Raw genomic sequence first — 27,165 nt, forward strand, 5'->3', positions numbered from 1 at the left:
AGTTTGAAAATGACGGATGAACGTGAAGGGTTGGCAATATTGACATTAGTTTGAATTTTAATATAGCTTCTGTGATAAAGCTTTCTGAAGATGGAACTGAATTTACTTTTGAACATCTATGTTTTAAAACTGCTGTTGCAAAGTGACAGTAACTTCTTCAAATGTCTGTTGTTTGACCAGAAGCAATAAATTGTTTAGTCCAGGAACATAAACTGTAAATGTTTATGTTGCTTTTTTGTAGAAATAGCATTGTGAATGCTATTCATCCTACTACTCAGGATATGGTCACAGAAACTCCTAGAAGTTAAGCATCTGTGGGAGTGTGGATAAAACTCATAACATCATCCTGGTTCCTATGATGCTTTGTTTAAATCAGAGCCCCTGTCTTGTGTTTTTTTTCCTGTGTGACACGCATACAGAACTGGCAACTAACTGGGTGCACCATTACAGATTAGTCTAACCCACTTCTCTGTAGGGCGGAAATTTTCTTTGCTGGAGGTAGCAGCTCAAAGTGAGATATATTGGTTGTTACTGTGATACCAAAAATTACAAATGTTACAAGTTCAGCTCATACTTGCTAGAAGTGTCATGAACTCTGAACAACCAAAGTGGTATTCCTGATAAGTGTTTTATGTTACAGCTACTAATATATAGATGTTGAAGTGTATTGGAAATGAGAACGTATTGAAATACACAGCTGTATGTTATGCTGATATATTCAAATGTTCATTCAAATACACCCCTCTTTTATTTCAGCATAAGGAGGAAAGGATCAAATGCGGTGCAAAGAAATTTCTGTAGAATTGTAGTTAGGAGAATTGTCTGTACTGTTATGCCATTCTTACAGAGTAGGTCAATCATGTACGTCCTTTTGTTCTTTTTACAGGAGAACTATTGCCCCCCTGTTTTTTACTGACTTCACCTGAAATTCAAAGTGTTTGTCTCTTTTTTGCAAAGCAAAACTTCTTTTCTTTTCATCAAAAAAAAAAAAAAATTATGTCACTGTCTTGCAGGACATACTGTCCTTTGTCATTAGCTTTTCCTGAATTGTGGTTTTGGACAGAGATTCACTGTTGTTGTTGTTTGGAACTATGTCACAGTAATTTTTAGGCTGAATCTGAGATGCCATCTCTTAATTCTGATTCTTCCAACAGGGTTGTTTGTGTGGCACCTTTGTACTTGGGATGTTGTGTTTGTGTAACAGTGGTTGGGTCTATGTTTTCAAGACTCTCTCAAGTTATGAAGTACCACTAGTTTTTGGAAAAAGAAGTTAGCAGTGAATTTTTTTTTTAACTTTCTTCTCAATGTATGTTCTATGCCCGTTGTTCAAATATTCACATTCTTGGATTGCGCGTTGCTTTGTTTGCTGAAGACTTTATTCATGGGTTAATACCGCTTGTTGGGACTGGCACCTGATTTAGGATAGGTGTAGATTCTGCGATTTTTGCCTGGGACAAAAGTCAAAGTAGTTTGATATATAACTTTTGAAAAATGGCCTTGCCATATGTTAATGTTTTTAGAGCTTTTATGCAGTGTGTGTTGTCATTGTTGTTTTAGTTTCTGAGGCTTTTGCTTTTCAGAGCAATCTTTGATTTAATGATGCAGGTGCCCATATTACATGCATATAGAGCTGCTCACAATAGGAACTGTAAAATATTTTTACGTACAATGACACTTTCATTGGTGTCATACCTGAGAAGTAGTTTGTAATACTTTGCAGACATAAATTCTGATGACATAGGAACTTTATGTGATTTTAGTAATTAATTGCAGTTCTTTGACTTGACATTACTTAGAACTGTGTATTTGGAAAAAGTTGTCCTTACGGCTCTCTTCTGCACTGGTAATACTCTTTCACACCAAGGTAGGTTTATAGACAGTCATAGTCTTTAGCATGATTATTCTTAGAGTAATTATCCTGATCTGAAGCATTTTAATCATTAGGCAAAAAAATGTTTGAGAACTTCAGATTGCTATTGCAGATGATGCTGTCTTTTGCAATGAGCACGTGTGACTGTGTGTGCCGCAGAATAAACTTTGTAAATATATTTCTAAGGTTGTTCATGTTTAAGCTATTATATTTGCCCTATATTTGGATGCCTTCCTGGTTTGTATCTGTAGTATCTAAATACAGTGATTTGTGTTGCTTGGGCAGGCATTTGGATTGCTAAGAACAGGGAGAGAAAACAATTGATTGGGCTACAATGTCAATAACAATACCCAGTGACGGTGATAAAATGGTCCCATTGTTGTGATCAATGACGTACCCTACTAATTAAAAATAGGGTTCTGGTGAATCTAGATGATGTTTCCTCAGGTCCTGCTGTGTATTTAGGTATTTCTGGTACCTATTTGTTAAATACAGAGACTCACTCATCTTGTCATGGGTTGAGAAAGATCTTATATTAGGATATGCATAGTGCTTTGTAAGGTAAGCAGAGGGCAATAAGGAAGGGTGCCTTTTTTTCATGAAGGCTTCATTATGCAGATCTTCTGAATTTGCTTCATACGTATACAGCTCTGGTAAGAAAGTGTGAGCTAGGAGAGAGAGAGGGCAAACAGCATTCAGAATATTTGCTTTATGTAAGTGTCTGATGGAACCTGTAGTTTTAGTTTCTATGATTTAAGCAATTTTTGATAAGCCACTGATGAAAGGGAGCTGCCTTGGTAATAACTATGTACTCTGATTTTAGACCTTTATCTCAACAGATGTAAGGGTTTTCCCTTAGTTTTGCATGGCAGAAGATGCCAGGTTTTGGTTGGTTTTTTTTTTAATTGTAGTAGTTGATCAAAAATGCTGCCTTGTGTTTTTCCAGATTATCTCTCTGCATCATTTGTAAAAGGCTGGGGGCAACTTATTTTATTTGGTCTTATTGCGGTAAATATTATTCATCTCAGTGACATACTCAGTAGTAAACTTGCCTGCATACAGTAGAAGTACTTTTTCCTTCTATTTTGTTGTCCAATGAATAAACATGCACTATAATGGGAGTGTTGTAATAGGTTTTTAAAGATCCTGTTATGCAAGGACACAAACCCAAAGTTAGCTATTGAAACTGGATATAAACGTTCAGCTCTACAAATCTTCAGCTTCCTTAAAAGCTGTCCAAATGTGTTTGGGTTTGGTTTTTTTTTTTGTTATAACTGTTGGAATACTGTGGTTAGTGTTGTCTTCCATGTAGAGATCTGATGCAGCTGTCCCTGATAATGCATATAAATTTGTAATAGGATTATTTTGGGGGGGGGGGGGGGGAGGGTTAGGCTAGGACTTGGATTCAGAGACTTCCCAAGTAGTACTGATTAGCAGTGCACTTGCATTAGAGGCACAACTAAAGCTAAATAGGGACAAATAGTGGCAAGCTCTAATCAATTCTAAAAACTTCTGAAATAGCTCTTCGGTGTTTTGGAGGAAGAGTTTAAAGGACATTCTTTAAATTTCATGCACTTACCTGTAGAAGATTTTCCATTTTCCACTTCTGTTGTAATCTGGGGACAACATGATTGCTCTGTAGTTTAACTGAATTTACTGCTGTGCAAGGCATAGAGGTGTTTGAAATTAGAAGGGAAAAAGTAACTTCCAATCTTTAGAAATACAGACGAATATTTGAAAAAAAAAAAAGTATTTGTATTTTGATTTTTCTCAGGTAGCTTTGAGCAAAGCAATCTGTTATATGGAGAAACTGGATATTTGAATAAGAGGAGCAGTTATATGAAAATATGTTGTATACTTACAAGCATGGTTATGGATGAACGTACATTTCTTAATAAAATTTTTCCTGCTGCTGTGCAGAGTTTCCTGGGGTTTTTGTCTTTGTCACAGGACAGGATCTGAACAGTTACATCAGTGATACAGGCAGCCTACAGCAGTTGCTGCTTTGGTGGTTTGTCCTTTAAGAAACAATTCTTGCTCTTTATATAAATATGCCTGTCCCTCTCTTCATTATTCCTCCTACCGCATCTCTACAATTTGGTAGTCTCCTTCTTTATCCTCAGACTGGGAAGGTGTTCCCTTAGGTTAACCCTTGGAGGAATTACTGGAGGGTAGAGCAGGATATGGCTGAGATAGATTGTGCTGTTTACTCCCTCAGTCTTTCCTCTGCCCGTGACCAGAAGTGGAGGGAGTCCTGTGGCTGGCAGCAGCCACTGAGCCAAATCACCAGTGCTTGGTGGGATGGGACGTGGTCATAGTGGCAAGCAGTGGTAGCTCAACTGCCAGTAACTGGTCTTTCTCAGCTTTTCTACTCAGACAGATGCTCAGCTGGAACTTTTTCCACTGCTGCCTCTCTTCCATGCTACTCTGCATCCCACAGCCATCTCCTATGTCCAATTCCTGTGTAGACTTATGGCCACACATTCCTTTTCCCTCCCTCACTAGGTTTGAGAAATACTGTTTTAAGACATCGGCTTTGTTTTTCCTTCTTATGAATTATGGTATATAGCACAAGCGATAGGCGACAAGGAAACACTATTTATGCAGTATCTGACACAGTGCTTCTATCCTACTTGGGTCTTTTAAGCAGGCAGATAAAAAAATCTGTCGTAGATACTGCTTCTGCATTTGTCAAGTGAGTAAAACCAGAAAAACATGCAGTCATGATTGCCCTGCCCCTTGCACCTTCCTGCTGCACCCTTGAACACTGCTCTCTTAGAACAATGGAAAGCTGGCAGAAAATACAGAAATAATTATGGATCTAAGTAGGTAGCCGAATTAGATTTAAATGAATTAAAATGGCTTCCATTACCAGTTATGGCACCCACGGAACTCTGCAGCCCCTTCTACTCTGGCAAACAGCCATCAAAGTGGAATGATATAGTACAGGTGACTTGAGGCATCATTTTCACAGCAGATGTTTATATCAAAATTTCATTTTAAAGTATTGTACATGGTTTCCTTTCACTTAAATCAGTTAAATAATATTCCTAATAGTAGTCAGGTTTTGTTGAAAGTTGTTTAATATTAATGTGCCTTTTTCCGTAGGAAACCATATTTTTGTCAAGATGGTTGTCTTCATACCTGATTTAGTAGCACTCATGCTGAGAGTTTTGATGTCTTCACTCTGGCTTCTTTATTCATGTTGCTTTCAGTGCTTCACTATTTTAATACAGGTTTCTAGGATTATACTTAATTGATTTGTCACTCAAGGAAAATCAGCACTTCAAGCAATTAAGTGCAGAAAAATACTAGGTAACAAAGGCATAAAGATTTTTGTCCTCATCCTAGTTATGAAAAATCCATTATTCATTATCGTATTGTTTTTAAATACTGAAGTACAATTTTCCAACACAATAGCAAAATTGCTTTTGAAACAGAATAAATTGCTTGCCAGTTCAGAGGCTGTATTTTGAAGTCAGGATTACTAAACGTAATGGTGCTTATGCTCATTATCTTCACTACTCGGTGAAGCTCCATATTTAAAAGTGCAAACCTAGATACTGATTGTGAAAAAAATATTTGTTTATAATATAATGGCAGAAAAACCTTAAAGAAATTATGATTAGGACAATGTACTCTGCAAATATTGCCATATTTACAAGAGTAGATTTAAATATTATGCATGTCTCTGTTTCTCAGCCAAGTCTCTCCCATAATTCTCTTGCATTAGCATGTTCCTTCAAGAGAGACTTTAACCATGTTTGCTGTGTTACCTTTGTATATAAAGGATATTACTTTGGGAATCAGACACTTGTTAACTTTGCACAGAAGTAAAAGGGATCTGTTACTTTGCAATATCTTGCTGTATACTCCAGTACAGCTAGCAGATTGTGATTTCACTGGCTGGTGTTACAAATACACTATTAATTGTTTGGATGTCTGAAAGCAAAACACAACGCAACGGAAAGCTCGATATTAAAACTGTGATAACATAATTTGCAAATTTAACCGGGAGAGATTATAAAAGCATTGAATATGAATCTGTTTAAACCCAGGCCTGTCTTACTGGAAGTCAGCATAAAGTAATGTCTTAAGTTTTTTCTAAGCCGTGGTTTTATTATCTAGTGTTAAAATTAGTCTAGTCTGAGTGTAATTGATGTAATTTAGTATAATATACATGTTAACCTGTAATAACTGCTCTGTTTTGTGAAGAGGACTTTTTGTATAGTGTTTTTTCTTAATGACCATTGATAGTAATGGGAATGGAAAATATATTGCCATATTAAACTAAACATCAGATGCAGCTTTTTGCAAACGTTGTTTGTGAAGATCAAGTTTTTCATGTTTGTTTTAAAATTTATTTTCCTTTTTTCTTTTTTTTTTTTTGAAGTGGGTACTGGGAGTAATAATTCTGAAAGCATTTTCCATGCCATATTTTCACATAACTAACTTTGTGGGAACTCGTAACTTCTAACAAATTTATGCAGTTATTTAGTTTGAAACTTCTGTTGTGTTTTTTGCAGTGCGGTTATGCTTTTGCATCATTTGAAACAGATGAAAATTTTCTTCTTCACAGGGTCTAACATGCTTAAGGTTCCAATACTCAGTTGACTTGCAGCCGGGGGAGGTGAGGGGGGTGTGTTTATTATTATTCCTAGTTATGCTTTATTTTCTAATCTGGTCTGAACACATTGTTAACATCCCTTAATGATGTCCCATACCAAGGGATTCAAAGGAGGTGCAGAAATCAGGGCATCACCTGCCAACCAAAAGAGGAAGTGTCTAGCTAATGTCTGATTAACCACTAGTGGGTTTGGGTTTTTTTTTTCCCCTCTCCTTCCTTGTTAGATCTTCCTTCTTAACTGTGTTGATACCAATTTATTACATAGCCAGTGTAAAGTATGTGGTGTACCTTTTCAATAGAAATCTAACACTACAGTACAATCCCTCCCTCCCCCCCTGCCCCTTTCCTGGCATCCAAAAACGTTAATAACTGCTTTAATATATTCCTGTATACAACAGGGCACAACACAGAAAATCTAGGGGAAAAGGAAATGGTTTCAGATTTTTGTATTAAATATACAGTGAGTTGAGAAAATGCAAATCTAGTGACGGTGTTTTTTCATGCTTAGTCCTGGTGTTTGTAGTGTTACTTTCATTTTAAAATATTGGGTTTGTCTATCAAGAATTTGGACTGAATACTGCTCAGGGTGCTGTTCTGTGTCAGCAGAACTCCCCCATGCTCAAGCAGGGCCACCTAGAGCTGGTTGCCCAGGATCACGTCTAGGCAGCTTTTAAACATCTCTAAGGATGGAGATGCCACAACCTCCTTGGACAACCCTTGCCAGTGCTCAGTCATCCTCATGGTAAAAAAGCGTTTCCTGATGTTCAGAGGGAACCTCCTGTGTTTCAGTTTGTGCCCATTGCCTCTCGTCCTGGTGACTGGGCACCACTGAAGAGAGCTTGACTCAGTCTTCTTTGCAACCTCCCTTCAGGTATTTATAGACATTAATAAGATCCTGCCCATGCCTTGTCTTCTCTAGCCTGAACAGTCCTAGCTCTCTCAGCCTTTCCTCATAGGAGAGATGCTCCAGTCCCTTAATCACCTTCATGGCACTTCACTTCACTCTCTGCAGTATTGTGCATGTCTCTCTTGTACTGAGGAGCCCAGAACTGGACACAGGAGTGTGGCCTCACCGGTGCTGAGCAGAGGGGAAGGATCTCCTCCCTTGACCTGCTGGCAATACTTCACCTAATGTAGCCCAGGATACCAGTAGCTTTCTTTGTGGCAAGGGCACATGGCTGGCTTATGGTCAACCTGGTGTCCACCAGGATCCCCAGGTTCTTTTCTGCCAAGTTCCTTTCTAGCTGGGTGGCCCCCAGCATATAGTGGTCTGTGGGGTTGTTCCTCGCCAGGTGTGCACTTCTCCTTGCTGAGCTTCCTGAGGTCCCTGTCAACCCGTTTGTCCAGCCTGTCAAGTTTGCACTGGATGACAGCATTCCCATCTGGCCTATCAGACACTCCTCCCAGTTTGGTGTCATCTGCAAACTTGCTGAGGGTGCACTCTGCCCCATCATCCAGATCACTAACGAAGATGTTAAACAGGACTGGAGCCAGTATGGACCCCTGGAGTACACTGCTAGTTACTGGCCTGCAACTAGACTTCGTGCCACTGATCATCACCCCCCGGGCCTGGCCATTCAGCCAGTTTTCAGTCCACCTCACTGTCTGCTCATCCACCCCCTGCATCAACAGCTTGTCTATGAGGATTTTATGGGAGACAGTATCAAAGGCCTTAGTGAAGTCCAAGTAGACACTATCCACTGCTCTCCCCCCATCTACCAGGCCAGTTATTTCATTGTAGAAGTTCATGAAGTTGGTCAAGCATGAAGGTGCTTCACCAAGGTGAAGCCATGCTGACTACTCCTGATGATTTTCTAGTCTTTAACGTGCGTGGAAATGGTTTCCAGGATTAGCTGCTCCATCACCTTCCAAGGGATCATGGTGAGGCTGACAGGCCTGTAGTTCCCTGGGTCCTCCTTCTTGTGTTTCTTGAAGATAAGAGTGGTATTTGCTTTCCTCCAGTCTTCAGTCAGTTCTCCCAGTTGCCGTGATTGATCAAAGGTTATCAAAAGTGGCCTCACAATGACATCTGCCAGCTCCCTCAGCCCTTGTGGGTGCACCCCCTCAGGGCTCGTAGGCTTATATAGTCCTGTTTGCTTAAGTGTTCCCTGACCTGATCCTCTTCTATCAAGGGTACATCTTCCTTGCTCCAGCCTTTCCCCCTGCTCTCTGAGACCTGGGACTCCTGGAGGCAGGTCTTGCTAGTAAAGCTCATTCAGCAATGAGCCCACATTTTCCCTAGTCTTCCTTCTGTCACCTATACACTTACAGACTTCTTGTCCTTGATATCGCTGGCCAGATTCAATTCCATTTGGGCTATAGCTTTCGTAGCTTTGTCCCTGGATGCTTGGACAAGGTTTTTGTATTCCTTCCAGGTTACCCGTCCGTACTTCTCTAATACCCTCTGTGCACTTCCTTTTTGTGTCTGAGTTTGGACAGAAGCTCCTTGTTCATCCAGTCAGGCCTCCTGGTGTTTTTGCCCGACTTCCTATTTGTTGGGATGGAAATCTCTTGAGCTTGGAGGAGCTGATCCTTGAATACTAACCAGATTTTTTGGGCCCCTCTTCCCTCCAAGGGCTTACCCTATGGGACTCTTCCAAGCAGTTCCTGAAAAGGCCAGATCTGTTCTCCTGAAATCCAGGGTTGTGAGCTTGCTTGCCACCCTCCTCCCTGCTGTCAGGATCCCGAACTCCACCATCTCTTGGTCACTGCAGCCAAGGCTGTGTTTGACCTTCACATCCCCACCTCCTTGCTTGGTGAGTATGAGGTCCAGCAGAGCACCTCTCCTCGTTGGCTCCTGTGATTACTTGGAGGAGGAAGTTGTTGTCAAAGCACTGCAGGACCCTCCAGGATTGCTTATGTCCTTTTGTGTTGTCCCTCCAGCAGGTACCAGGGTGATGGAAGTCCCCCATGAAGACCAGGGCCTGCGAACATGAGGCTGTTCCTATCTGTCTGTGAAGGGCCTCATCTGCTTGTTCTTCCTATTCAGGTGGTCTGTAGCAGACACTCACTATAATGTCGCATTTACCTGTCCTCTCTTTAATCCTAACCCAGAAGCTCTCAGTTGGCTCCTCATCGATCCCCAGGCAGAGCTCCATGCACTCCAGCTGCTCTCTCTCATAAAGGGAATGGATTTTTGGTTTTGTTAATTACTATTTTTATATAGATTGTTTTTAGGTTGCTGTGGGGAAAATGGGACAGTCCCAGGACGCACATTGTAAGAGAGGACTGTACAATACAGCTTCATGAAAATCGACCTTACTAATTCTGTGCCAAGCACTCATATTTTTTTTTGTGACTCAATCCTTTTTTCTTGGTTTGTTTTTTTTTTTTTTCCCCCCTGAGCTCTGGGAATTATTCTTCACTACTCCCAGTGCAAGAATAATTTCAAGGTAGATAAATTACATATTACACAAAGAATAGATTGATGATAGTCTACTAGTCTTCTGAACTGTAAAGTATTTGAGAAATTTTTAAAATACATATGCAGGATATCTTTTGATTTATTCTGGTCAAATACTTTTTTCATCAGCTGTTCCTATTTAAAGACTGCTTAACTACCATTACCAATAGTGTCAAGTAACATTTTTATATATTTAAAAGTTTTTGGTTTTGTGTTCAGTTTGATACATTTTTCACATATTTTGTAAGTGTTTGTGCAGCCAGCTTTTCTGACCATTTTGTTTGTCTTCTGTATCGTGCATTTTTATTGATTAGCATTATTGTATGTGTTATTGCATACAAGTAGATGATCTTTGCTTGACTATAATGTTTAATTCCTTTTAAAATTTTCTTCTAATTAATATTCATATTAGTCCTTTTAATAGTCTCTGAAAGGAAACCTGAGTAATAGTGCAGTTTCTTTCAATCATCTTCCCAATGGTATAAAAATATGAACTGAATAAGTTACTCAATTTACATGCACTTAGGGGAATTTTCTTATCGAATATTCCAGTGTTTTGTCTTGGCATAAAAAGCATTCCAGAGATGTAAAACTGAAGTCGAGAACAGTTTCTGGAGAGGAAGGGACCATTGTTACCTTAGTGGTGTTTCCATGGGTCCCACAGGCAAATCTGTTTTGACTCGCTGAATGTTTTTGTGTAGAATTATAAAAGTAACTATAACGTTTTAGTAATTAAAACTAAGATACTGATGAGTTGTGTAGAAAGTGTGACTCAAATAGAGGCCTGTGCACACAGGAAGAGACATCAGTAAAGCAAGCTGAAGAAGCTCAGTGGAAATCTAAAGTCTGTACTTCCATGAAAACTCATTCATTTGCATGTGCTATAAACTTTGCCAAGTAAATTCCGTTTAACAAAATCTTACAAATAATCCTTTGAAAAGTATGAAGTTGCAGCTCTGTGTGTCCAAATTATATAAGAAACAAGGATTTCCTAGAATGATTTATACTATGATTGACAATGATTGATTGCAGGCCCTTTTACCATATTACACATTTTAAACTCAAATCAGAATTTCTTCTTGATGTGTTAGCACAAATACTTGAGACGTTTAGATGAAATATCTCTCTAATAAAATTCCATATGGCAAAAATTAACTTGTTACTTTAGGAGATTCCCGGTAATAAAAAATGATGTATTGGCTCTTTATTTAGTGTGTTTATTTCATTTTGTCAGGTACCAAGTGGAAGATGAGTCCTCTCATTTGGATGAAATGCCACTAATGATGTCAGAAGAAGGCTTTGAAAATGATGAGAGTGATTACCATACTCTACCAAGAGCCAGAATTTCTCAGAGAAGAAGAGGCTTAGAATGGTTTATCTGTGATGGCTGGAAGTTCCTTTGCACTAGGTTTGTTGCATACCAGTACTTTTTATTGAACCATTAAACGAATTAAGTAAATAGTAACTGTGTATTGTGTGATATGTGCAGAGTATGGTAACACAATAATTTGCTTGTCATGCACCTTTTGATTGCTTTGCCTGCGTTTTCCCTATTAGGACATTAGCAGCCGTTAATAAAAAAAGTTCTGAAGAGCTGCTGCTGTGTACTTCTCGTGTCTGCTTTGCTGACTTGCAAGAAAAAGAGGGGCTTTTAAGAGAGATCTTGTACTAGTCTGAGGTCCATAATACGGCATATAAGCCTGGTCCTCGCTTCTACTCAAAACCACATCAGGGTAGAGAGGTTAAAACTTTCTCTTACTTTTGAGGGCATTGTTGTGTTAGGTTGACAATATATAAATTTTATTGATGTTGCTGAAAAGAAAAAGCAAATTCATTAACTAATGATTAGTTAACACTTCAACTTTAAAGGTTAAAGAATACATGTAACTGGTGGCCTTGGAGTGAAGTAGAGGTGGAATTAGCTCCTGTGATTCGGTTCTTATTTAGAAACTTTTTGTGCTAAACTCTGCAATTGCCTTGGAATAGTAAATTTCTAATGAATTGCTTTGAAATTTCTAAATACAGACATTGCTATTAGGATGATTAAGAATCATGGGGCTTTTTTATCTTGAATGATAAAATTTGAGAATTAGTCAAGTGAAGTGAGTGGAGAGTTTTCAGTGAACTTAAATGATGACTACTTTTTCTGGCAGATGATTTTAGGATTGATTTAGATAGAAGTCTTCACAGGTGGTTTTCATGGCACTTAAATTCCAAGAGACCTGATACTGTTGTTTTACCTAAGCAAAGCTGTATTTGTGCACCTTTAGTTTTGAAATAATTTTGTTATACAGCTTTACTATTTGCAGAAAAATATGATCTGTGTTGATTTCTTTTTTCTTTTAACAAAAACTCATGGGTTATTAATTTTATTATAGCGAGTAAGTGTTTGGAAAGTAGAAGGAAGGAAGGTAGAGTTTGCAGAAGCAGCATTTGTATATGTAAATGATTTTTGGAAGCAAGGTTTCTGTTACAGAACTACCACTGTAGTTCTTAAAAAACATTTTTAAGTATTTAAAGAGGCTGTTAATCTTTTGGACGTATCTTAAAATTGAGATACCTTTCAAACAATATGCTTTAGATGAGTTCAGCTCTTTAAGTTTTAGTGAGTATTAGTTACTGTGATTGCATTCCTGCAAGTTTCATGAAAACAGGTAGACCAGTAAAGACTGCACCCTATACTTGCCCTGACAGAGAATTTACAGTGTTTGGATTGAGGCAGGCAATTGCAACATGAGTTTGTTGGAACTAATTAACAATCATAAGAGAATGTCACAAGAAAGTGTCATTAATGCTGAGGATTCCAAAATTTCATGTTCTTGCTTGCTTTTTAAAATTGATAGGGACATCTCAGCTTTAAGTGGAGCTCAAGCCTGGAAACTTTTAAACTTATTAGAACTTATTAATTAAAATACTTGAGCCATATTTGTGATGGATTTTTGAGAATGAAAAGAGCAAGGAAATATCATTATGGATTCATTATTTTGCTACGTCTTATACATATTTTACTGCTATTGTAGGTTTGTAAAAGAAAAGCCCTCACTAAGAAAGAGGCCTTAGAGGAGTATGACTTCTGCTTTGCTGATTTCCTCAACTGACTTTGGATACAATAGAGAGTCCATTCAGTCTTGTATTTATACCTAGAGGCGTTTTAACCACATTAGTGTTTTCTATAACAGAACATGATAGCAGACAATTTTCATTTTTCATGGGGAAAAAAAAAAAGATGACCCCCCCAGATACTAGCAGAAGCTTGAAATTTCAGTAGGACATTAGCAGGCAGAGGATACTTCCACAAGAAAGGTGCAGACATCCGCTTAGATGAGATGGGGAAAATTAGCTGGAAGGAAGGTGAATCCCATGGTATCTTATCTGCTGGTCCAGTCAGGCTGGATAAAAACCTCAGCTTGGGTGAGCACTTCTGAGTGAGTATGTAAATACCCATCATGGTGATAGGGCGCTTTCTTCTGGGCTGAGAGCACCAGTGAGGCTTTCTTATTGATAAAAGTCAGGGATTGCAGTCAGTATTAAGTTATTCTTATGGTTTCTCATTATAATAAAACTTCAGGAATTTTTGCTGGGGCCCACAGAATACTAGAGTTTTTGAAATGCCTGTTTGCAGTTCATAAAGTTGCCTAGGATCATGCAAAAGATCATACAGGAAACCTGGAGGCTACTGTATTGTCATACACGCGGTTATTACTTACATTGTGTAGTAGAATGAGTTACACTGTTTTTATATGGTGTAAAGTATCAGTTTGGGATAGAATTGGGTGTTGATACCTTCACACTTGAAATGGAGAGGAACATGTGAGAAAACAGTTTTCAGGTGTGTTGATGGTGGATTATACATGTTATGCAAACAACTGAAACTTCATTGTAGAAGGCAAACTGCATTCTTTTAAGTGTAATGTGAGATTAAATATAGCATAGCAGTGTGAAACCTGTTCAGTTGAACAGAATTTAAAATTTTACCCTGTTTTTATGGAAATTAGTATCTCATACCTGAGACTGGGTGAGGTTGAAATCTCAGCTTCCACATCCGGAATTTCCTTTTGTGCTTTAAACTAAATTGTAAATTTTTCAAAGCTGTGACAGAAAGATGAACACAATAAAAGACTAGGCGTTTGTCTGGAGCCAAGCTCAAGGGGCCCCTGATTTCTTTTGGGTTCTCAGTGAAAGTCTTGTGTTTGTGTTCAAAATCACTTTACTTGTTGCAAACAAACAAAACCTCCCGTACCCACTAGGTTTTTTTTGTCTGTCTTGCATTGTTGGGATTAATCTCATTTTTGTGAGAGGAAGTTTTCCATCTCTTACTTTGCAGCTTTAGAATTTTATATTCTATAGATTTTTGTTGCTACATCACAAACTGTTACTGTTTAGTTGAAAAAGTTTCACCCTTCTGGCAGGAGCAAATATGGAAGGTTTGACAAAGTTCACTGTACGTTAAAATTGATTTTGTAAAAATCCTTTATTCAGCTTTTAACTTCTGTTTAGACAATAGGCTTGTTGATCGGAACTGAATGGCGTGAACTTTATTTGCAAATCTGCAGCTCTTTAAACACTTTTTACATTTGCAAGAAAAAATCATAATTAAATCAAATGTTGTCTTTGATTTTGAACAAACTGAAGACTTAATTCAACCAATATAACTTTTAACTTCAGAAACTGCTTATTTCTTGCTTTCATAGCACAGTTAAAAGAAAACTTTGTGATATAGCAGCTGTTTTGTGGCTGCAATCATTTCCCCTTTAACTTACAAATTCTCTTCAGGCTTGTGAAATTATAATGCACATAGATCAATACTCTGGAGTTCTTTGGACTGGATTGATTTCTTTCTCATGAGATTTACATTCCACTTGTTATCAAAAACCACTTTGTCCCTATGAAAATGGTGCCATTGAATGGCATTTCCATATGAAGTGAAGGGGATATCAAATGCTCGGATTAATTTGGGCTCTAAGATGGCCTGTACGCTTTCAATTAATCTGCAACGCATTTGTTATGCAGAAGCATGGGAAAATGCTGATCTTTTAAGAATGACATGACCACTGTGTTGCTTTTGGCCTGATTACTGAAGCTACCTGTTGAGTACAATAATTACAGTATGTTTTCTTTGCAGAACTAGTTTCTGCTACTTAAAACCTAATAAGGAAAAGCTGACCCTTGCAGACAATATAGAGCTTTTATATTATCTTTCCATTCTGATGAAAATGCTGTTTTGTGAAAGATACTGGCAGTTAAGCTTGTAGGATAAAAGTAATGAAAAGAGAAAATAAAAAGTGCCTTTATTATTAGAGCTGCAGAGTCAGTTGAGACTTTTACTTTAGCTTTTGACTTGGAGAGATACGCTCTATTTATGAAAAAGTTAAGGGTTCTTACTTAACAATTACTCCATGGTTTGGTTTTTTTTTTAATATGGCATCAGTTACGAATATGAAGACTGTGGTTATTGTTCCTTCAAATAAAAAAAAATATGTTAGGAAGCAGGTTGGTAGAAAGGCATTTAATAGATATACCTTAAAGTTCTTTTATCAATTAGTTCATTTCTTCATATATACAATCTGTTGTATTGATATAGGTAACATGGCTTATAGCTAGCTTAAGAAAAAAAGCTTTCTGTGCATGTGTTGAATTTTCTAGGCAAGGGCATTTGAAATAAATGTTTAAATCAATAAACAAGAATGTGATTTTTAATTGCTGAATCCATAGCATAAGGTGTGGCTTTACATTGAAGATTTCAGGGAAATCTAAAGTGTGTCTTGATCATGCTACATCTTACATTATGTTTTTAGGATATTTGAAGCTCAGAGAATGCTGTTCTGATTTATCTCCTAATGTTTGTTTCACACAAATTTAGTGAGTACAAAAAACATATGAAAGGGTCCATACCCTTGCACAAAAATAGTTTCTGTATTGGGGAATGTTAATTTGAGAACAGCCTAAGTAAGTGTTGGGTGTTGATAATCTGAATTTCAAAAATATCAGGTAGTCTTCCTTGTTCTTAAGAATCTGAATTAATGTAAATTGATTAGGATTTCTGAGGCCAGCATGTCCACCTCTTATTCTTCCTGTGATATAACAGTGATTACTGCTGAGACTGTAAATGGCAGAATCTAACTGATTTTTACTTTTAAGGTAGTAAAACTCATCTCAACCATTACGGTACTGATCTGGGCATAACCTGTAATACTTCCATCTGAGATTTTCTTGCGTCTGAGAACTTGAGTGTTGTTAGCTCTGTGTCAGTCAAATCCTTTTTATCAAAGGTATCACAGTTGTTTCCCAGTCAGACATCATTCTTGTGTCTGTACTTTTTGGCGTTTGCTAAACTAATGGTCATTATGGCATCTGTTTCAGCTTCTTCGTTGATCTGTAATGGAAAAAGTAGTTTGAAGAAGGGGAAACTCCGTGGCAAGGAAGGCAGTAGAATTCAGTTGCTTTAGTCAAATGTTTAATTTTAGCAATAGAAAAGTTCTCAGTGTCTGAGGAAATTATTCTACAAAAGAGACTGTGCCTAGTCAAATGTTAAGTCTGTTTACAGTTTAAATTCAAAAACTGATTTAAGCAATGCAAGATTTCAAAGGCTGTCAGGAAATTTCTGTCTGCGGGCTTGTAGACAGAAGCTGTCATGCTTGTTCACTTTCCCTGGAAAAAATTATTTTCCTTGGAACTTTTTCACTACAGATCTGTCTCGACACTTACTATACAGCTAAGCTGTCTCTTCCGTTTGTATTGTCCTCTCCACCCCCCTGCCCTGGAAACTAATACGTTTAAAGCTTTAATTCCATGAGCAGTTTTATCAAGCGTAAATCCAAGCTGTCACTGAGCGGAATTGTTCTACCTTCTCCTGCAAGCACGTAGCCTGTGTTGTTTCAACTATTTTTACAGTTTTATAGATTTTAAAGATCAGGGGTGGATCTAACTGAAAATAGTCCCCCTTTTTATTCTGTGTTAGTTTACAGCTGGATCAATTTGCAGGTCTGGTTTACCCATGCAGTTGCATGAGTAGTTGTGTCAGCACAAGGGAAGGGGCAAGAATCCACACCTTTGATACGGGAGGAGGGTGGTACTAGCCATTTCAGCAGCAGCAGGATAGGTTCACAGCCATTAAACTGACTGTGGAACCATGACATAGAAAGACTGCTGTTCATTTTGCTTTAAAGACAGATTTAAGTAATGATCAAGGTAACTTGATTTTTCTGACTTGTATGTTACTAAATAACAGGGCTGAATTTTGAATGTTGAACTAACACAATTTTTATGATAGAATAATTCTTTGTCACTATTTAAAAGTGATGGGGAAAAGTTGCTGAATGGGCTTATATTTGTAACAAAAATAAAATGCATGTTTACATAGGCTAAAACCAAATTGATGTCCATCCCATAGTGAAAGCTTCAGGGAAGAAATCTTAAGAATCCAGCATTTAAAATTGAAGTGTTTTAAATGTCAGCTTGTGAGTATTGGTGTAGTGGCATTTCCATAACAAAGTGAATGTTGCTTTGAATGATTTTACTATTGCATAACTTCTAGTTTTCTTTAAAAAGAGCCTGCAACTTTGAATTCCATTTGTTCTTTGGCAAAATTAGTTTGTAATAGGCCTGGGATAATGTAGACCATAGACAAGAACATTTTAAGTGGGACTGTAGCGATGTAAGCTAACTATCAGCCTTCCTCACCTGCATATTTGTGTGTACCATAGTTCTGTAATTGTGGAAAAACAGAATAGGAAAGGACCTTAAGAGGTCATCCAGTCGATTCCTTGCCTGCACAGGATGAATTACACCTATCACTTATGTCTGATCCAGCCAGATCTGAGACACCTGCAGTGGTAGCAATTCCAGCCTCCTTAAGTGTTTCTTTTCACCCTAGTTGTTAGAAGCATTTACTCAATGTCTGTCCCCGCCCCCCTTATTTATTTGCCACAGTTGAAGTCCATCATTACTTAATCATGGTGGACCTAGAGAATAATTGTCCCTTTCCTCTTTGCAGCTGTTTCTTACATACTTGAAACCGTATTAGGTCTACATTAAGCCTTCTGTGAACAGCTCTGTTTCTTTCGGTGTATCTAGTAGACAAGCCTGCCCTGCTTTCTAGACCTGTAATTGTTTTGTTGCTCTTGTGTGTGGTCTTTGTTTTCCCAGTAGGCCTGTTTGTTGAAATTTGGTATTCAAAATGGTATTGTAAGCCAACTGAGATCTTGCTAGCACTGGATTGAGAAAAAGGAATACATTCATGACTTGCTAGTGGTACGCTTGTCCACACTGACCAGATATATGCCTTTTTTTTGCACATGTATGTCATTCTCATGCAGTAACTGAGTCCTTTTCTGAGCTGCCATCTACTGACTCTTTTCCAATTTTGTATTTGCACACTTGATTATTTCTGTGTAAATGTACTGTGTTGCGCTTTTGCCTGTTTAACTGCGTTCTATCTCTTCCAGGTAGTTTTTCCAATCTGTCAAGACAGCTTTGAATTCTAATTTCCTCTTTTCATGTACTGCTGTCTCTTCTAGCTTTTTGTTGTCTGAAAAATGAAATATTTGATAGTCAGTTACTCAGTAAGTTCTAGATAAAGCTTTGCAGAACTCTACTGAAATTATTTTGGTTTTATAACAAGCTACTCTGCAATTATGATTTTTCCAACTGTGTCATTTCCAAGAATATGTTCCTTTACTTTCCTTATGAGAAATATCTTGAGAGTTAAGTTTTATTAGAGATGTAGAATCATAGAATGATTTGGGTTGGAAGGGACCTTTAAAGATCGTCTAGTCAAACCTCCCCGGGCAGGGACATCTTTCACTAGATCAGGGTGCTCAAAGCCCCAGGAGTCAAGAGAGGACGTACTCTCAAGCAATAGTGCATCTGGCTCTTCTCAGAGGGAAATTAGTTCCATTTTAGAAGTTGCTCTTGATATGTCAGTGTTGGTTATGACTTTCTGTTTTCTTTCATGTGTGTAAAAATACATACAAATAGGTTGACTATACAGAATTCATCCAGGAAACAATGCTGAGGTGACTGGATTGTAATTTTCCCCTCCTGTTCTCAGCAAAATCCTTTCTGTTGGTTTGAATACAATTTGTAAGAGCTTCCTAATGGTTACCTTTTTTTTCTGCATCAAAAATATTGTCAGTATATTCAAAAACCTCACTAGAAAACGTGTATCACTTTCCTTCACCTTCAACTTCACCTGCTGATGTAGCTGAAATCCACTGTGACCAGCTAGGTCTGTGCTTCGGCTGCAGTGGGTGCTCACGGAAGGCCTGTCTGCTCAATCTTCCTGATTCACTTGCCTAAAACAGACTCCCAGCATGATTAAGGCACCTCTCCCCAGTATTAAAAAAAGCAGAGAAATTCTCCTTTAACATACAGGATTGTAAAACAAGTGTATACAGTGTATGGCAAACTCGCTTTTCTTTCCACACTACCAGTTCTTTCCAAACCATCTGTACTCACATACGTTAATAATCAGCCCTTGTGGATAGTCCTAGCAAGTCTTAGGCTGATTATATTACATGAGTTGAGTCACATCCATGTTTGTTTGTTGTTTTACTGTTGTTAGTAAATAGTCTGCTGAGCCTCACTGGCATCATTCCGTTTGCCAGGCTTTTGTTCCTCCTACGTTGTGATCTCATCCCATCATTCCTGTGTCCTTGTCCAAATTGCAGTTCTTTAAAGGTGGCTGTGAGCTCTTCCTGTCTATCTCATTGCTCATAGTTTAAACCCTCTTCAGTAGATTTGTAAGCTGGTTAGGCAAGGATGCTCTTCCTTTCTCCTGTGAACTGAAGTTCACCATTGCAAATCGTTGTGTGATCTGCATTTACACCACGGTGGGGTTTTTTTGGTTGAGAACATTTGACAGTGTGGCATTAGGTAAGCTTTCCTGTTACGTCTGCTATAGGCAGTCTTACGGAGGAAACTAAGATTTACAAATTATATGGTAATTATATACAAAGCTGTTGAAATTTTTCTAATTTTATCTAACAAGCCTTATTTCCTCTTCAATCATTAGCATAATTTGAGTATCAGTAATACAAGATAGAGTTTAGCCAAAGGACTGTAAGGTATGATGGATGAGTTAGTTATTTAACAGTGGGGGAATTTAGTCACTGCTAATGCAAACTTGTATTAACTAGAATTTTTTGAACCTGTGTCAGGGCAAGGTGTAGTGAAACTTGTCATTATTTTATTAGGATTTCCTGTCAAGAATGTGCAAGTGTTTATATATGTATGTGTCTGAGTTGAGTACTGTGTAATTGCCCTAAATATTACAAGTCAGCATCATGCTTGCTTATTTAGATGTGGCAAAAATTTTTAAGCCTGTTCTTCTTAGATATTTCCCTTTAGGGTTCCAGGTTTGGAAATAGTAATCACATATAGTAAATTTTTAGTTTTAAAGTAAACAATTGTTTTTCTTTTCAGTTGTTCTGATTGGCTCATAAACATTTGCCGAAGAAAGAAAGAGCTGAAGGCTCGCACAGTGTGGCTTGGGTGTCCTGAAAAGTGTGAAGAAAAATACCCCAAAAATGCCATAAAAAATCAAAAATACAACGTCTTTACCTTTATACCTGGGGTAAGGCTACTAACCATTTTTTGGTGTTGGGCTGACTATATGTTCTGTAGTGGTTTTTGACAAGTCTGCAAAAAGATAATTTTATTTGCCCAGATTCTTCTTTTTCTTTTTAAATTTATCTCGATGTCTTCAATTAAAACTGACAGTTGAGAGCAAGGCTGCTTTTTTTCAAAATTGTTTTATTTTCAAAGGGATATTTACTAAAGAAGCATAGTGTGTATGATTGAGTGGTTGGAATTCAGTGAAGCTTTAGAAATTTGAGATGGGTTTCCTTGCACTTTTCTATTCATCATTAGAAATTTGTAATCCTCTTTTTAATAAAAACAGAAGGACTTCTACACAGTCAGTTGTGAAAATACTACAAAGCACTGACTTCAATTGAGAAATAAATAGTTGAAAATTGCAATGTACTCCTATAGATATTTTCTCATACTCCCTGCCATTGAAAGCAGAATAAATAATGTGTTCTGAAACAGGCAACTCCTTAAAGGACAAAAACAACTGACCTCTTCAGTTTATGTGATAACAAGTAAGGCCTAGTTTAGTAAACTTGTACTTTTCAGAGTTGTATTTCTTATTGCAGTGTTAAAAAAAGTGATGTCTTTTTGGTTTTGAACACAATTTTTCAGACAATACTTTTGTTGTGGAGTGGAAGGTTTTTTTGTCACTTTTTTTCCTAAGAAGCCATATTGCATCTTAATTTCATTTTTTCACAGTGTATATGAAGACAAAAGAGACTTTACAGTTTTGTCTAGTTCATACTTTTAAAAAGATTCGTTGTTATAATGAAACATAACAACGAAGAGAAGACAACTTTTGAAGCTTCAGTAGTTAAAACCTAAAAATGTATGCTGCTGTGATATTATAAATTTTACTAATATGCTTTTACTCATACTTTTACTAATACCGTCCAAGAGTCCTGTGTCCTGTTGCAAAAACTGAATGTCTTCTACATTTGAATACAGACATGCCTTGTCTTAAATTTTTTATTTAAGCGATCATGCTGGTTTATAAGAGTATTGATTCTATTCTTCAGGCCTCTTTGGTCCAATGACTGGCAGGTGCTTTCTAATACATTTCTTTATTAAAACAAAAAAAATTAATGGCTTTGTAATTAAGACTAATCTCCTGTCAAAGAAATAAAATGTCACTTATCACAGGTGGATAAAATATTCTCATCTCTATTGAACGAAGTAAATGTTTTCTTCTGAAGTTTAAATTATTAAATACACTGAAATTGGTTAAGCCACATATGCTTTCCTAAAGGTCACAAAATTCATTAAGCATACAGTAAACCATTGATTATTGTGACTAGAAATCTGCAGTGTAGATTACAAATCCTAAACTAGATTCATGTTTCCTATAGGGATCAGCCATAGCTTGCAGTTACCTGTTGAGAGAGAGAATGTTTGTTCTTTTTTGATCTTTTGAAAATCTTGGTTTTTACAGTATAAGCAGAATCAGATTTTTATTTTGGTGGTAGTATTTGGAAACTCAGTAGTAGCTTCAAAATGGAGTGAGATCCTAAATGTAAAGCCCAATAGTTAGTGAAAATAAAATATTTCGAAATTTTAATTTTAGACACAAATTAACACTTTTCATTTATTAGAAATACTGTGTAGCTGTCTGGTTTTTATGCTGTTCCACTAGAATTAATTTGTATGGAACGTAATTGTATTGGTTGCAAACCCATAAATGTAACTAAGTCATTAATATTGACTCCAATGATTTACCCTGGTTGAAATTTTCATCATGTGAAGTTTTGTCTTCTGTTTAGAGTTGCATCTTTTTTAACGTTGCAGCTGGTTATGGATAATATTCAGTGATTTCTTATCAAAATACAAGCTTAAAATAATGTTTAGATTAACAGAATTTTACTTACTGGCTAAAAGAGCTGTGACATTTCCAAAATATTATCTGATTTTCTAACGTTCATATAAAATACTTACTGCTTCTACCTTTACACCAGTTTGTTCAATTTCCATTTACTATTTCATATACATCTTGGTACAGCTGCTTAGGAATTTTGTGTAAACTTCCATAAAGACTGTCTTCTGTGATGGGCAGGTTTTTAAGATACCTCTCCTGAACTTCAAAGCAGTAGTCTATTTTTTTTTTTGTCAGTTTTATGTAACTGGAGACTTTTCAATTTGCTTAACTAGACTGAAGTGTTCAGCTTTGTATTGAATGAATTGTCAGTGGTCTGCCAGGATTCAAAAGATTTGTAGGAAGGTGCTTTTTAACTCCCACCTTCTCCTGCAAGATAGGTGCTCTTGCAGATCTGCACCTCCCAAAGTACTCTGTGGACTTTTCTTTGACCTGGTATATCAAGTCTTTGTAAACAGTTAAACATACTGCTAGAAATGAGTATATGAACTTCATCAGTATTAATATAAGGTACAGGTTCAAGCTGAATGAGTTTCATTTTGGAAGAATGTTCCGACTTTCAGTGCAACTTCAAATTTGACTTTTTTGGCTTTACAGCTTTGTTGCTAAAAGTGGAATAGAATTCCATGCTTTTGAAAAAATCTTCTGATTTGAGGCTAAGTAGCCTTTAGCTGAACAGTAACGTAGCAGTCTTGCAAGAAACTGGTAATTTTGAGGTACTGCTACTTTGTTGTGCCTGCCCGAAAGACAGGCACATTTGAAATGAACTTCATGGAATATTTTTTCCTAGGGCATAGGTTTTTACGTAATTGAGTAATAATGTTGGGCTGATAAGAGCAATAAATATCTGTCCAATAACTTCAAATTTCATGCAGAAGTCATTGTAATATTAACTGAATTGTAAGATTAAAAGATGGAGACACTCTTTAAATTTGGCTTTTTTGATCTATTCCGAATCTGGCTTTTTAGTCTATTTTGAACCTTTTAGCTTTGAAACAATTGATTATCCATTTTCTCAAGTTTCAATGTTCCAAGTTCAGTAGCCACTTCTGATCATCCTGCTGGAGGTGCTATGTTATCCTGACCTACTAAAGAAATATGTGAAGTCTTGGAGGATTCAAAATTCTGTAAAATGAATAATGTTCTTAGCATTTTAATTATAACTAAAGCAATGTTGAGAACATGCGCTTGCTGGAGTGGTGCTTTTGATTACCAAAGGAATCTCTGCATCTGTCATTCCTTTGGAATATGGGACAATGTATTCTGTGATAAGGTTACTGTGTCTTCACTTAAAACTTGGACAATTATCTTGGAGTTCAGACCAAACCTTTGATTTATTAATAAACATATCTACCAATATTTATTGCAAAATAATCTTTTGAGGAATCTAATGCTGAGAATTTCTTCTAAATTACCTCAAAAGCCCATGTGATTCTGTTACAAATTTTTTGTAGTTTAAACTTTCTGAAAACTTACCGTGGTTGCTTTTGTAAAAAGCTTGTCTTGCTATGGAAACTGAAGAATACTGCCTTATTCTGAGATTTCCACACCATAGCCATTTGGAAAAAGAGCAGTGTCGCTTACCCTTACTCACTGGATCTTTTCTGCAGCGTTTGTTTTGTCTTCCTAAACAACATTTATTTTTGAACATTGAGTAGTTTCACTATTTTTAAGGACAGTGGGAAATGGTAATTTTGAAGGAGTGCGTCTGACTTGATGGTGGCCTTTGTCCCTTTGAGAACCAAAGGACTTCAGAAAGAAGGCAGATGAGTTGTAGAGCTTCCACCCCTGCAAGAGGAGAAACTTCAGTGGCTGTGTTGAGGAGAGAGTGTGCTGAGGGAATGTGGTGAATAAAAGTAACGAGGAGTTCATGTATACTGTTTTCTGTATATGCTGCAGACAGGGCTGAAGTTTTAGGGTATTCTCACAGTGATGCAGAGCAGTATGGTATAGCCTGCTCAGTTTTGTTACTCTGAAGTTCAAATGATGAAGACTAGGATAATGTTTTTGTAAATGGCTTCTGTTCATTTGATGCCAATGATTTTTTTTTTAATTATTATTATTATTTAAGGCCAGGATATGAAAATTTTTAAGACAAAAAGACATTGTGCAACAGATAAAACAGAATTTAAGTATTGGTAATTAAGGAAAAATTAAGATTTACTTTTAATGCTGTGTTTTTAGGAAAAAAAGTTTTAGCAGTTAAAAATGAAAACTTAATGTAAGCAATGAAAGTTCAGATACAAACTTTGCTTTTTTTATTGATACTATAAAAAAAAGAATTTTCAAAAACTTTTAAGTCTTAAACATAAAGGTAACTATTGTGGATCTAAAATTATTGCAAGATGCTTCTACAAACATCTGAATTCTGCTTACTGTTAAAATTTCAGAGTATATCTTTGCACTGTGCTCTTGATATATATGCAATATTTGTAAAGATTGAGTTCACATAGTCCAGTTTTCAAAATATAAAAAATTTAGCAAATTGCTTTTTCAGAGTGAAAAGAGGCATTAATTGAAGGATTTTTCTCAACAAAAATAGCAGTATAATATTAAAATAAATTCTAGTGCATGTAGTAGTTTGTGATGATATATAGCATATTGTGCTATATACTACTGTAATAGTACCATATATAATAGTATGCCATATAATGGTTTTATCTCTACTATCATGAAAAAGTGAATTTTATGTACATTATGGGTACAAATTTTAAGGCATTTATCTATTTTGTGTCTTTCATTTTAGGTTTTATATGAACAGTTCAAGTTTTTCTTGAATCTCTATTTTCTCGTCGTGTCCTGCTCACAGTTTGTACCAGCACTGAAAATAGGCTACCTATACACGTACTGGGCTCCTCTGGTAAACAGAAAAATACTATTAACTAGAAGTTTTGGTTTTTTAACTTCAGATTAAAAGTTCATGTATATGTACATTTCATAAATTTGCATCTGTAAACTATAGTGATTAAAGTATGTAACAGAAGTAAAATGCTTATTTGAAACTACAGTATTTTACAGCAGGTACTCCAGAAGCTGTTGTTTGATAGCCCTCCCTTCCACCTGCCTACCACACTCCTGCCCCACAGGCTGGAGGTTGTTTTTGTTAACAAGCTAGTCTGAATGAGTAGTGCTCCTTTCTGGCTGCTGGTCACTTGAGAGGTTTAAAAAAACCCCAAAAACCAAAAAAACCTTCAGCTAGTACAGAACCTTATTTGGCAACATAGATAATTTGTGTGTTAAATTTCTTTCAGTTTATTGTTATTTGCTCACTATTTTATGTTTTCAGGCTAGGTCACAATTGAAAGCATAATTTTTTTTTTGCGTTCCTTCTGTATCGGTTTTGATCATGTCCTTTTTTCACAAAAAATGAGATAAAATATTTTAAGCCATGGATAAAGCAGGAGGAAAATGTGTCTTGAAAATAAGTTATTCATTAAAAATGCTTTTCCTAATTGATTGCCCTGCCAGTTGCACTGGCTTCCTTTCAGTATGCCTTTTTATTATTGAGCCCTCTGCAGTATTTTCTTGGGAAACTGTTCAAACTAGTTGCTTGTGACTCAGGTTTCCTAAGGTTTGAAAATTGTATACTCTTCAGAGGAGGCCCTTTTGGTAGTCTGCCAGCTATATTCCCATCATCTGGAATTCTTTTCTTGTTTGTAACCAGATCATTACCTTCTCTTTCATCTCCTCCTGGCCCCTCCACCCCAGGTTTAAATGCAAGGCAGGAAGAACAAATGCTTCATTTTCTAAATTTATTAAAAAAATTGTATTTTTCAGTAGCATTTATTCTTAGTGGTATTCAAGAGGAACAGTGACATGCTGGCTGAATAAAGGTCATTCTTAACAAGTCAATGGAGTAAATATTCTGGATTGATTTCATTGTTTTAATTGTTGCAACATGTGTCCTTTTAAGTATTGATAAATGGAGAGACTGTCCTGGAGGTTCTTCACACCTCTGTTTCCAGACAACTTCTGGCTTCTGCTGCAACAAAAAACACTTCCAAGACAGAAAGCTTGTTCAACAGTGGGATTTGAAATGGATATTTATAAAGGTCTTTGTCACTGACGGAGTAAGAAGAGACAGAAGTCAGCCTTGTCTGGAATTTGGTCTCTTCACAGTGAAGTGCTGTGTACAGCTCTATACATTAGTGGGGTGGTAAGGAAAAAAAAATTACTTAGCATCTCAGCCCATCTCATCCCTGCCCAAAGAAGGGAGAAAATACTGTATTTTGCAAACACCAGTAATCTGTTATGTATAGACTTGTTTGTCTTATTCAAGGATATTTTGAATGCTGCTTCCCAGTTTTCACATACAGCTTGAAAATACAACAATATCTCAGTTAATGCTAGTGGTACCCTTTTTTGCTAAGCTCACTTGTTTCTACTTGAATAGCTTTTCTACTAATGATTAACCTCCAGGTAAAAGAGATTAATTGGATGTTGAGTAAGGCTCAGTATGTACGGTGAAAATATAAAACAGTTAAGTCGGACTCATTGGGCTGTCTTTGTTGCTTAACAGATAAGTTTTTGGTTTTCTTTGAAGAGCGTGTAACTGCTGATAAATTTTCAGTAATAATCAGAAGAGTAGCTATGACTTGGCTTGTATTTTCTCTCAAAATTTTAAAGGAAAAGAAAAATTGTTCGGCCTGATAGTTAAAACCAACTGAATAGAAGTTGACTATGTGCTAAAAGAGTTTTGGGTTTTTTTGGTGGTGTGGGGGTGGGGTGGGGTGTTTGGGTTTTGGGTTTTGGGTTTGGGTTTTGGTTTTGGGTTTGGGTTTTGGGTTTGGGTTTTGGGTTTGGGT

The 27,165-nt window shown here is 36.9% G+C and overlaps 1 protein-coding gene across 1 annotated transcript in view; it reads left to right on the plus strand.

Moving 5' to 3' along the window:
* The window catches only part of ATP9B (ATPase phospholipid transporting 9B (putative)), a 172,921-nt gene that overhangs the window by 5,204 nt on the left and 140,552 nt on the right, over window positions 1–27,165 (plus strand). The window contains exons 2-4 of the mRNA XM_050915840.1: window positions 11,135–11,308; window positions 20,323–20,473; window positions 25,107–25,220. Of these exons, the coding sequence (XP_050771797.1) occupies window positions 11,172–11,308; window positions 20,323–20,473; window positions 25,107–25,220 (402 nt within the window). The 5' untranslated portion in view covers window positions 11,135–11,171. The remainder of the gene's footprint in view (window positions 1–11,134; window positions 11,309–20,322; window positions 20,474–25,106; window positions 25,221–27,165) is intronic.

The sequence above is a fragment of the Gymnogyps californianus genome, chromosome 2 (assembly GCF_018139145.2).
Source record: "Gymnogyps californianus isolate 813 chromosome 2, ASM1813914v2, whole genome shotgun sequence".
Classification (NCBI taxonomy): Eukaryota; Metazoa; Chordata; class Aves; order Accipitriformes; family Cathartidae; genus Gymnogyps; species Gymnogyps californianus.